The sequence below is a fragment of the Chinchilla lanigera genome, unplaced genomic scaffold, assembly GCF_000276665.1.
Source record: "Chinchilla lanigera isolate Chin_1 unplaced genomic scaffold, ChiLan1.0 scaffold00001, whole genome shotgun sequence".
NCBI lineage: Eukaryota > Metazoa > Chordata > Mammalia > Rodentia > Chinchillidae > Chinchilla > Chinchilla lanigera.
In genome coordinates this window covers 22,085,847-22,098,557 of record NW_004955402.1, presented here as the reverse complement: position 1 = coordinate 22,098,557, position 12,711 = coordinate 22,085,847, and the positions used below count along the sequence as shown (strand labels likewise).

General features: G+C 42.7%; 1 protein-coding gene across 1 annotated transcript; it reads left to right on the top strand.

Moving 5' to 3' along the window:
* The first annotated feature begins 2,893 nt into the window (after positions 1-2,893).
* Znf396 (zinc finger protein 396) lies at positions 2,894-11,449 on the top strand. Its single transcript, XM_013509662.1, is given in 5 exon segments — positions 2,894-3,109; positions 5,183-5,684; positions 5,946-6,090; positions 8,725-9,164; positions 9,166-11,449. Coding segments are annotated over 4 exon segments (1,107 nt in total). The 5' UTR covers positions 2,894-3,109; positions 5,183-5,264; the 3' UTR covers positions 9,268-11,449.
* The last annotated feature ends 1,262 nt before the right edge of the window (positions 11,450-12,711 follow it).

The following is a 12,711-nucleotide window of genomic DNA, read 5'->3' as shown; positions in this document are numbered from 1 at the left end:
GTATCAGTGTAATGGTTGCTTCCAGGAATGACACTGAAGGTATTGCTTCCCTTTCAATTTTACTAGAATTGGACAAGTAGTGGCATTAGTTCTTCTCTAAAGTTCTTATAGAATTCACCAGTGAATCTGTGAGGCATTTTTTTTTTTTTTGGCTTTTCTTTGTTGGCTGCTTTTAAATTACTTCTGCAATTTCATTGCAGATATTGGGCTATTTAGAACTTTTACAGCTTCTTGATTCAGTTTTGGTAATTCACATGTATTTAGGAATCTGTCAATTTCTTCTGAGTTTTCCCTCTTGTTAGAGTACAAGTTCTCAAAGTAGGTATTGTTGTTTTTTATAAGGTATTATCTCACTATATCATCGGGGCTGGCTTTAACCTCACTCTGTATTCCAGGCTGGCCTTGAACTCTGACTTAATGTAATTTTCCTTATGTTCTATATGTTTTCTTATTGGTTAAAGTACTTGTAGCTGTGTCTTAGTTGCTTTTCTCTCATTGCTGAGACAGAATACCTAATGCCCAAAATTAGGAAAGGAAAGGTTTATTTAGCTCACAGTTTGTGGAGCTTTCAGTCCATACTCAACTGGCTCCAAGGCAGGGTGGTGTGGCTGAGGGGCAACTGTTCATGGTGGCAAAAGATACCAAAAGCAACAGGAGCAAAAGAGGGGAGGAGCAAGCTTCTTTTCCTCCCTTACACTGTATGTGAGCTACCCACCCTAAGGCAGGTATAGGACTCACACCTCCAACCCTAGCACTAGACAGTGAACCAATCACACAATGTAGATTCAGTCGCCTCTGAAAAGGCCCTCCCACCATGACTGCATGAGGCTTGGGGGTGGGGGGAATCCAGACAAACCATAGCAAGATGCTTAATAAAAATAATTTTGAGCCAAAATACCCTCCAAAACCCCAAAACCTGCTCTTGTTCTATCTAACTTGCTCTGTATAACTTTTCTGATCAATATTTTAATTTGTGCCTTCTTTTATTTGATTGTTTTCTACGTTAGTCTGAGTTCTGACTATTTGATGGAACCTTCTCCCACTAATTCATTCCTGACCTCCTGGGAAATCCTACAGCCTTTTACAGTTCCGTGTTCCCCCTTACAGTTTTTGCCTACTGCTTACTGTCTTCTCCTTAAACCTGCTCCTGTCACTTCACATCTTACCAAGCATTGCTCTTGTTTCAGAGTCTCCCTGACTTCAGGCATTTAGTGTATGAGACCTGTGTATGATTTCCATAAACATATCCCCTTCTGCATTTCTGGGCTCTTTTGCCCTCTGTGATAACAGTTGCCTCAGAAAAAACAAAACAAAACAAAAACAAAAACCCCAAAATGCGCACCTTACCCTATGAAACTTCCTGTCTGAAGTAGAAATGACTTCAAATGTAATGTCCTTAAGGAGTGGTGTGTGTGCATGTGTGTGTGTGTGTGTGTGTGTCTTTTGTTTATTTGTTTTGAGGCAGGATCTTACTATGCAGCTCAGGCTGGCCTTGAACTACATAGGTAGCCTCTATATAGCCTAATAATCTACATGGGTAGGCTAGATAGGTAGCCTAGGCTTGACTCAAACTTGTAACTCTTCTGCTTCAGCCTCCCAAGTGCTTAAGCTATGTGTGCCATAATGCCCCAGGGTGAAGGGCAATTTAAAATTGTAAATTTTAATCTGTTCAAAGCTGCTATTGTTCCTCACCTCATTCCCTAGGTTATAGACTGAGTCAGTTAGTCTTTTCTCTCTTCCGTTCAGGCTCTTGTACTAGAACACTTTTGGCAGGAGGGAGCTAGCAGAAGGGTTTTTTTGTAATTGTAAGGCTCAATTCAGACATGACTATTCCAGTACCTAACCCGTCTGCCAGCAGAGCCTGTGCCCTCTGCAAACAGGATGCTGTAAAAAAGATAAGATGGAGCATGGAATTTTCCAAGCACTGGGACATCTGAAGATGCCCAAACATTTATAGCGGACTTTGCACACTGAGGCCGAGACATCCAGAGAACTTTGACCACTGATGTTTTACTAAGATCTTCCTGCCTAATGTTTCTTGTCTTCTTTCTTCTTCCCTTTTATATGAAAAAGACTGCTTCTCTTTGCACCCTGTAGATGGCCTTTTTGCCCTCTGTTTGCCTGCACCTAGGTACAATAAATCCCACCCATGTTGCCTTTACACAAGCCGAGTGATCTTGGCTGTTCTCTGCCTTGCGCAGTTCTTTATAGTAATGTTAGTGCTGTTTATGAATTACCAAATAGTTTTCTAGTGTCTCGGTCCTCTTCCTTATTCCCCTACTTCCTTCTACATTTTTGAGGAGTCCCAAGGGAATGTGAATGGAGGAGAAACCCAGAATACCCAGCTGTGCCATGTGTAGCGCCAAACTTTTTTTTTTTTTTTTTTTTTTTTGAGACAAAATCTGGTAGTTTAGGCTGACCTCAAACTCACAGGGATCCTCTTGCCTCAGTCTTCCAAGTGCTGGAGTTATAGGTGTACACCACCATGCCCAGCCCGAATTTATTTTCAAGTGCACTTAAACATATTCGAGGGAATATAAATTTATGTACTTGTGACAAAATGTGTGTGTGTATGTGTGGTGGGGAGCAGGCTCTCACTGAAAAGATAACAGCTACTATGTCTTGGGGGGCAGACGGAGTGCGGGGCGTCGGACCTGCTCCTTAAGAAGTCTATGCCAGGGGTACAACCACTTTCAGGGGCCTGGTGCTATGATGAGAGGAAAGCTATGCTCAGGATTAGAAAGCACAGCAGTCTCCAACTCTGTGACCTTGAGCAAGTCCAGGACCTTTGATTTTATTTTCCTTAACTTTACAGAGTTGTTGAAAGAGTAAATGAAATAATGGAAGTGAAAGTTCTTTGAGGAATAACAGTGCTGATGTGTTTGAACTGGCACACAACGCAGCTGGATCCCACCCCATCTTCTCCTCGCAACACTCTCCGCCCTCCCAAGCAGTGTGAAGGTGGAGGCGGCGAGGGGTCGTCTCCATGGCAACCGCACTGCATCCGGGCCCCGCCCCCACCGGGCCTAGAGGACCGGAAGCTTCCCGGAGCCTCGCTCTTCCCTGGCTTTCTCCCGCCGGCGCCACACCAGTCCTTCCCTGCCGGGAGGTGAGAACTGATCCCAGGCCAGGCCCAGAGGTCGCGGGCAGAAGCGGCCGTCACTAGTGGGGATGTAGGGGTGCCTCGGCGCAGCCCCCTCCGCAGTGCTAGCCGGGCTAGTGCCCCATCTGCCCCGCCGCCCTCTGCCCTTCCCCGAGCCCGGAGCCCGGAGCCCGGAGCCCGGAGCGCCGCGCGTGCGGGAGCGGAGCGCGGGGAGGAAGGGGTGGCCTGGGCCGTCCGAGGCAGCCCACCAGAGCGGCAGTTTGCAAGAGTCGCAAAGAACCCTGCGTCGGGCTCGGGGGAGCCTTGTAGGTCACCGCCTGCTGCCGGTGGGTTGTTGGGTTGACAGCTTTTGTGGAAACGGCACAATTTCCCCCTGGTGCTGAAGTGCTGTGTGTTCCGAGTCTCGAGTCTCTGATGGCTCCAAAATCTTGACGCCTACCCTTCCTACCTCTCGGATCCCTTCCCTCATACTCTGTTCCCGCCCGGGCTCATCGAGGTGCCGCTGCAGGACCCTTCTTCCTCTGCCCTGGGCCAGAGGGCAGGAGTCGCCTCCCAGGACTGCACCGCGCTCTGGAGAGCGCTGCCTCTTTGTCCTTGAGCACAGAATCTGCCTTAGCTTGAACCTGCCTTGGCTTGTTTGTGACAGGTTCCTCATCTACAATATGGGGAGTAACCTCCTAGGGTTTTTATGAGGCTATAAATAAGCTTTATTTATTAAGGTGCTTAGAACAGTGCTTGACATATAGTAAATCTCTATGTGCACTGTTAGGATTCGCATTATACAACACGATGTAAAGCTGTATGATTTGTTTGGTGACATAAGCTTTACGAAGCCACAGGCTTTACTCAGGTCACCGCTGTATATTTAGTGCCTAGAACAGTACTTGGTGGAGTGGGAGGAAAAAATCAAACGGCAGGCTACATAAAGGCAAAATGGGGTACACTTAGGATTTTTAAATTAGTCATTGCTGAACTTGTCCCAAATCACTGTCCCAGCTTTTTAAATGTTATTAATTACTGCTGAAACTTACACTAAGATGGCACAAAGAAAAGGATCTCCTCCCTCTTGTTAGCAAACTAATAATACTTGCAGATACCATTGTAAACTGATAGCCTTTTGTTGCCATTTATTTCTAATAGACAACAGGGTAGAATTTACCACTCTTCTCTGACCCCTAATAGACAGAGGCCTTAGGATATGCTTGAAGGAAATAATCTGAAAAGAGAAAAATAGTATATTTATGAAGATGTGCCTCTCAGCATAACACTATAGATATTACAAATGGGAGTAGAAGTGACTGTGAAAAGTGAGAATACAGTAAGATGATGGTGGGGCTGGGGATTTAGCTCAGCGGCAAAAGCGCCTGCCTGGCAAGCGCAAGGTGGTGAGTTCGGTTCCTGGTACAGGAGAAAAACCAAAAAAAAAAAAAAAAAAAAAGATGATGGAATATGTAATTGCTTTTTCTTTTGAATGGTTTTTGTTTTTTGTCTTTTTGAGACAGGGTCTTGCTATGCAGTTCAGGCTGGCCTTGAGCTCACTTTGTAGCCCAGGTTGGTCTCACACTCACAACGATCCTCTGCCTCGGCCTTCTGAGGGCTGGGATTACAAGCATGCAGCACCATGCCCGGCTATAAATGGTTTCTTTAGTGTCAAAATAACTTTTAATAATTAGCAAAAGTTGAAAAAACTTACACAAAAGCCCTTTCTCATGAAACTGTTTCTCTGAGCTCTCTTCAGCAGAGTAGATAAAACTAATTGGCTCTTTGAACCTGCTCCAGAGCCAGCTTGTCTCGACTTCTCTTATTTCTATTCTCTGGGAGTTCCTTTGCAATCTTGTCTGATCTCCTATTATGATATTTGGTCTCGGCATGGATTTCAGAATAAATTGGGAATTACTCATGCTTATGAATTAATAAGTCTTAGTTCTTTGGTTCTCTTAAAGAAATACTCTTTGAAACCATGGTTTATATTAAGATTAAGGTGAATACTTTCTTTTCTGTACAGCCTTATGTGTTAATTTTGGTTGGTTTATTCTAAGAAACATTTGTCCTTCGTCTTGTTCCCACTTGTTTCCTTAGCCTTATTTAGGGAGTGTCCATAAGAAGAGCTCCACTGCCTTAAGGATTAAAGCCTCACTGTCCTGACCTATTTCCAGTCAAAATGTCTGCGGAATTGAGAGAGTCTTCAACTTGCCTTCCACAAAGTCCAGAGGAGCCTGGCGGGCTTCTGATAGTGAAAATGGAAGAGGAAGAGCAGGCCTGTGATCCAGACTCTGATGTCCACTGGAGCAGCTGCTATAGCCCAGAGACCTGCCGCCTGCAGTTTAGGCACTTTGGTTACTCGGGCTCCACTGGGCCCCGGGAGACTCTGAGCCAGCTCCGGGCACTTTGTCATCGCTGGCTGAGGCCAGAGGTGCACACCAAGGAGCAGATCCTGGAGCTGCTGGTGTTGGAGCAGTTCCTGGCCATCCTGCCTGAGAAGCTGCAGGCCTGCGTGCAGAGGCACCGGCCAGAGAACGGAGAGGAAGCTGTGACCCTGCTGGAGGAGCTGGAGAGAGAAGTTGACCCGCCAGGCATGCAGGTAAGAAGGGGACCTGAGGGAAATGACCACCGCACATCACAGAGCGGGGAGCTATCCAGTCGTTTTCCCGTGCAGCACAACTGGAGGCTCAGACTGCGGAGTGTACTCCTGGATGTCCTAGGAGACAGATCACAGCTCTGCTCTTCACCTCCTTTTTTCTGAGCCTAGGATATTTTCTGCATGCTTTCTTCTCAGTTATTTTATCCCCAAGTCCCTTGTTGCTGCCCTTCTTCAGCCTCAGTTATACCTAACTGTTCCCAGGTCATTTTTGGAAGAAGAAAGGACATCATGGCAGAGAAGCTGGCATCTTGGGAAGTCACTCAGGAATTACCGAGTAGCCGGCTCAAGCCCTTGAAAAAGCAGCTTCAGTGGGCATCGTGGGAGCTGCACTCCTTAAGACAGCATGGTGAGGTGCAGGACTTAGCTGCTGGTGGGAAGTGAAGAGGGCCCAGAACACCCCACACATCCTGGCTGCTTTAACAGGTCTCAAATCTCTCTTCTGTCTCGTCCTCTTCTACTTTATCCAGAGGAAAACATAGCTCCTCTGTGTGAAGCAGAAGCCCATTCCTCAAGGTCTCCAGTTCAGCCTCATTTCCACCTTTTTCCTTTCAGGAAAAAGGACTTTCCTAAAGTCCTTCTGTGGGACTCCAAGGCACACAGTCAAGAGACCATTCATCTGCTATCATTTCCTGTGTAACCGCTTTTCCGCTTACTATGGGATCCAGGAGCAAAATTGCCCATGCTGCTGCTAAGATGACTTTGCTCTGTCAGGGTGCTTTGAATATGTTTCTCTTCTCACTCATGTCCTAAAGTGGCTTCTGTTGCTCTGCATCGGATTTTTACGAAAGTGCTCCAAAATGGCTCGCATAGCAATCTGTACTTATACTGCAGGTACAAAAAAAAAGAACATGGGAGAAAAAACAAAGTAGATGGATAGAGTCGGGGGGGGGGGGACAGGGTCTTATTATGAAGTGATGACATTTGAGCAGAGACTGTCCTTCTAGATGATCATCCTGGATAAAATGGGAGCCAGAGATCAAGAGGGAAACCTCATTTGGAAACCACCACCACCGTGCACACACACAGCTTCTGTATTGCAGGGCTGGCTGAGTTGGAACTAAGCAAAGTTGGAAAATACAGAAACCTAAAGAGATGTTTAGAAAAGATTTTTACTCTTACATGCCAAGTGCCTGCTCCCACAGGCTTGTACTAAGCATTTAACACCTTCAGCCTAGAAATCATCTTGCTTAAGCATCAGAAGTAGGAGGGATGGAGGGGGAAGGGGAAATAATTTGAGATACATTACGTACATATACCAGTTCCTCACAATGAGTGTAATTATTATGTACTGCAAGCATGTACTAATAAAAATTTAAAAATTTTTAAAAAAGAAATGGGAGGGAAAACATCTCAGCCTCACCCTTTTAGAGGCCATCAGACTCAAAGCCGGGGCATAGGCTCCTAGTGTTGGCAAAAGCTGTGTTCTACCTGTGAAGTTCCCCCCCCAGAGACATTTCCTACATTTAAAAAATGCATGGGAATTTGAAACAGAAAGTCAAAGATTCCAGGATTCTTCAGTGCAAAGTAGACAGAACCAAAGTCACGTGAGAGTAAGAACCATCTTGTAAGGCTGCAACATGATTTCTGTGGTTCTGAGTCATGGCCTTGTTGGTCTCAGCACTACGGAATGGCTAACAGTTGTCAGGATTTTGATAGTATAGTAGTGACTAATTATTGATGTCACTTTGGACTCTGAGCTATCAAAACCAAAATCTTTATCATTTGTAAAATGACTTCTGTTTAAACCAGTAATAATTAATAAATGAGGATGCTGTGTTTATGAGCAAATACAAGAATTTTAATTCATCTTGTATTAACTATATTTAGACTCATTTTTAACTAAATTCTAAGGATTTAAAAAAATAACTCCTAGTGCTTTTAGTCAGTGTCTCACTCAGTCACTGACATCTCTTCTCCAACCCACTTTTCTCATGTTATCTTTTTGATTGGACCTTAAGAGGACTCAGAATTACTTACCGTCATTCTCATTTCCTGAGACCACCTACGAAATGCCTATGGGTAAAGGAATCACTCTCCAGCTATGTGGTCAGCTCCAGCCATGTCATGTCCTCACTGTGTCCCAAATGTTGCTTGTTGCAGGATGATTTTATACCGGTGCCTTTTAGCAGCTTCCATTAAAATGCACCTGAGGATCACTGAAACAATCCCTTTGGTACATACTCACATTCAGTTACCTGCTCTCCTAGAGTTCTAGGTAGCCTGTGTCACAAGTCCTCTACACCAGCTAGATTTAAGTGACCACAGTGTATAAGCAACCATACTTATTTTTTCTTAGACTTTAAATGCAGTATAAAACAATACAGGAAACTTAGCCATTTAGCCGGTGTTATAATTTACATTCAGTAAATTATAGAGTAGAGGTTTCTGGTAGATGGGTACCCTGCACTACACTTGATCTTTTGAGGTGCCATTTTTCTAGTTTATCACCCTCCCTTTTTTGCCTAAGTTGTATTTTCTACCTGCACTTTCCGTATTCCTTTTTTGACTTGTTGACTTTCTTCAGCTCATTTATTTGCTTAGTTCTTGATTCATTTCTCACTATTAAGCTTTGTTCTATTTATGAACACTCTTGTGTTAGATCTTGTTCATTACTCATATTTGATTCCTCTCCTTCCAGTTACTATCTGTTCCACTAATAGTTGCTCATCTTTTAGGCCTTTTTCTTGTCTTCCAGACTTTCCCTTGTCTCTGACATATCTTCTTCCCCTTACTCACCATTCGACTTCTTCAGTAGAGCTTTGCATCTTTATCGTTGGCTGCCCCTTAGTATGTAAACACTTGTTTCTCTTTGCCTCATGATCTTCTCAACATTTTGTCTTACCTTCTTCATCCTCCGTACTGTGATGTTGGTTCTCCCCACATGCTAGCTAATAATTCATATAAGTATTTGTGGCATTCTAGTTCTCTTTCTTTGTGAACAGAGAACTGGTGACATTGCTTTTTCTGTTTATTATTTCAGATGAAGACACCAAAACTGGAAATGTGAAATCTGCTTCGAGGCAAAAAACCTCCTCAGGCACAGAACTGCATCGTGATGTTTCTAACTCCCTTCATGTGGATACCTCCCAAAATTTCACATCTCAAGGAACCTGGGAACAAGATGGCAGGTTTTCAAGAAGACAGGGAAACCCATCTAGAAAAAAGCAACATAAGTGTGATCAGTGTGGCAAGATCTTTAGTCAAAGCTCGGCCCTTATTTTACATCAGAGAATTCATAGTGGAGAGAAGCCTTATGTATGTGATGAGTGTGCAAAGGCTTTCAGCCGAAGTGCAATTCTGATTCAGCATCAAAGAACCCACACTGGGGAAAAACCCTTTAAGTGTCACGACTGTGGCAAAGCCTTTAGTCAAAGTTCAAATCTTTTTAGACATAGAAAAAGACACATTAGAGAAAAAATTCCATCAGTGTCCTGAGGGAACCAAAGCATTTACTTTGAGTTTTCGCAGAATACGAGAAGACAAAAGGCACAAACACTCCTTTAGTATGAGTCAGTGGTTTTAGTGGACTCCATTTTCCTTTCAAGGATCACAGGAGAGAAGGAAGAGTATCTCATGTCAGCCTTATTGCTTTTCTGCTTATTGTCAATTCCAGTGTTCGAGATTCCAAAGATTAGTTCATATTTCCATCCCTAAGCAGCCTTTCAAAAGACATTCTCAGATGTTTTCTTCTATTTACATTATTAACTAAAATAATGAACTAGTATACTCATGACTTTAAAAAATAAGCATTTTCCCAGCTGAGAAGAAATGTGTTACTCAATATAACAGATATTTTTCTTCATTTCATAACCTGAGCAGTAGAATTCTAAGGACTAAAGATTAAGCCACTCTAAAATTTTTCCTATTTTTTCTTTGGTTGCCAGATTCACAATATGATAACAGTATTGAGGAGGCCCAAAAGAATATTTATCTCACAAACTAAGCTCACGGGTCTACAGTCATTGTTAGGAGGTAGGTAAATAAAATTACTTAATATCTTATGAGGGCTGGGGATGTAGCTCAGCGGTGCAGCACCTGCCTGGCAAGTGCGAGCCCCTGAGTTTGATTCCTTCTACCAAAAAAAAAAAAAAAAAAAAAGACAATCTTTCGAAAGCTCTACACACTGTTGATGATTCTAAAATTTCCTGTGCTGGAAAAAATAGTCTCTTTTATAATGTAATTAATAACAATGGAAGCATTAAGATGCTTGTCTATGAGTTTTTAAGGAATGACACAAATTTAAGGAATGTTTCCATAATAATCAGGACCATTCTGGGGTGCTTTTATAAGGGTGATGATCATCATAATATAAAGAAGGGAAGGAGGTGAGGAACAAGACCATCCCAGACTACAAGACTGATGTAGCACAATGTCAGCAAGTGCAGGAATGAGAAGTGCACCACAGCTCACCTGGGAAAGCAAGTCCTTACCAGCTCGAGACTATTCTTCAATGTTCTTTGTGTCTACTTTTCTGGCATAAATCAGCTTTAAATATGTTTCAGGCCCCACAAGACAGCCTTCTCAGGATTTGTAAGGTCAGTCATGAAATGAGACTGTGGAATTTGATCTTTTGTACAAATGAAGAAACCGCTGAAGTTCCATTTAAAGAGTCCACCTAGTTGATAAGTTTTAAGACAACATTTTTAGTGTATCATCTATAGGGTGTAGTTGTATCCATATTTAATTCAAGTTCCCCACTTAACTGACAGTCTTATGTATTGTTAAAATCAGTCTGACAACATACAATAAAATGTTCCCTTTTCTAGGGATTCTTGATATATGTGTCACCGTTTTAATATATGTGCTGCCAAAGCGAACACAACAAATGTGTCATAATACACATATATACAATACACAAACAAGAAACATATTGTTTTGTTTTTCGTGGAGGCATAGTTAGCCACCAAGGAAGCTGACCTCAGAAGTGAAAGTCCTTGAAAAAGGAAGAGGCTTGTAGGCTTGCCTGGTGGATCCCTGATAAAGTGTAATATTTCATTCTCAGAAAATCTGACCATGTCTAGTGCCCAAAGTAACTCCAGAAATGAATATGGAATTGTACTCTGCTTAGTATACTGGTAAATGTAAGATTCATAACGGGAGACAAGTAAGTGTAAATTTTATTATACATTATTTCTAATAGTGATTGTGCTTTGTAGCACTACTGAATATGTGTTGGGTTTTGTGTGTAATAATTTATTCTAAGTAAAAAAAAAGTTATTCTAAATGTAGGTATCTTTTTATTTAGGGCTCATTTTCTTTGTAATTAAAGAGAAGACCAAGTCATCTATTAAAGCAACAAATGCCTCAGAGATAAATGTACTATGAATTACTGTTTACTTGTGGGAAGTGCTTTTTTTAGGTTCAGTGTGAATGAGATGGAAGATTCCACATCAGGTCTTCTGATTGTCTTCAGTTGGTGAAACCATGGATTTTATAGGATTGTGTACTCTTTATTATGAATAATCTGAATTCATTCACCACAGAGTGGTGTGAATCATACTAAGTACGTGATGAGTTGTAAAGAATGTTACTGGGTACTCTGAGATATTTTGCACCTACATGGGTCTCCTAGTGAGTAAATGGTATTCATTTATATAAAATGAGAATTACTATGATTTGAGCTAAGCGTGATAAAAATCAGTATGACATTAGCACTCCCATTGGATTAACTAACTTCCGGGAATAATAAATACTCCAAAATGAAATCAGTGTTGTTTTGTAGATGCCACTTCATCTGGGTCTTCAGTATTACCAATAATCCCATCTTCTCTTTTTTCCTCTCTCCTGTTGTCTTCAAAGACCAAGTCAGACATTTGTCACTGTCCTCAACCTTCCTGTATTAGTTTCAAGTGCCTCTAGGTGCAAGATCCGTCTTTGGTGGCTTAAACACACAGGAGTTTATAACCTGAAAACTGGAGAGTGGGTTGCTGCTGGCTGTCAATTACCAGCTAGATAGTGATTGGTCAGGCTCATGTCTCTGCCCTTCTTTTAGTATTTCTTGCATGCTTATTTTCTCAGGTTTTTGAGACAGCTGTCCCAGCTCCAGGAACTACATCTGGAGTCAATCAGGAAACAGGAAAAGGGGTGCCAGCCATAAGAAGCAAAAAGCTTTTCAAGAAACCCCCACAAATTCCGTTTGTATTCCTTGTTGCAGGTATTTGGGAGCCATTGAGGGAATGCAAAGCCGAGGGGCACTGAAATTGATGTTGCTGGGTCAGGCAATGGTGTTGGCCATTCTGCTGCACTGACACTTTCATCTTTATTGGAAGATGACTGTTTTTGCCTCCTACTTTACAGAGAAAAAGATGAAAATTCTTATAACTTCCTGCCACCAAATTTGCCAGCTTGTTTATACTCATCCATCATTCCCTTTCTCCCTCCTCTGAGAATGCTCGGAGGGTCTCTTCTCTCTGAGCTTCACCATTGTTTCCCACTCTGACAGGCTTTGGCTGCTAGCACTCTTCCTTCTACTCTTCATCTTCTGCCTTCCTTCGGGATCTATCCCTTTAACATTTGAACATGCTGTTGTGATCCAGCCTCCAGCCCTAAGCCCAATAGAGACCTTAGAAATTAGCCAACTCGATGCCTGGCTTGTTGGGATAGTTGTGCAGAGTAACAACTTTGTTACAATTGTGGATCCTGTGGCTAAAAGCTCCTCATGGTTGGTTGTAAGTTTCAGCCAGAATTTACAGGGGATCCATAGCTCTCCCTAGAACAGATTAAATTACCAAGGAAGAATTCTGGCTCCACGCTCAGCCAAAAGAATGTATCATTTGTTATTATGTGCCTTTGAGCAGGCACCACAGCCGACCAGCTGACCAGCATTAAGACCAGAGAAGAGGGGCTGGGGATTTAGCTCAGCGGCAAAGCGCCTGCCTGGCAAGCGCAAGGTCATGAGTTCGGTTCCCAGTACCGGAGAAAAACCAAAAAAAAAAAAAAAAAAAAGAATTAGGCGGCAGGATGAGCA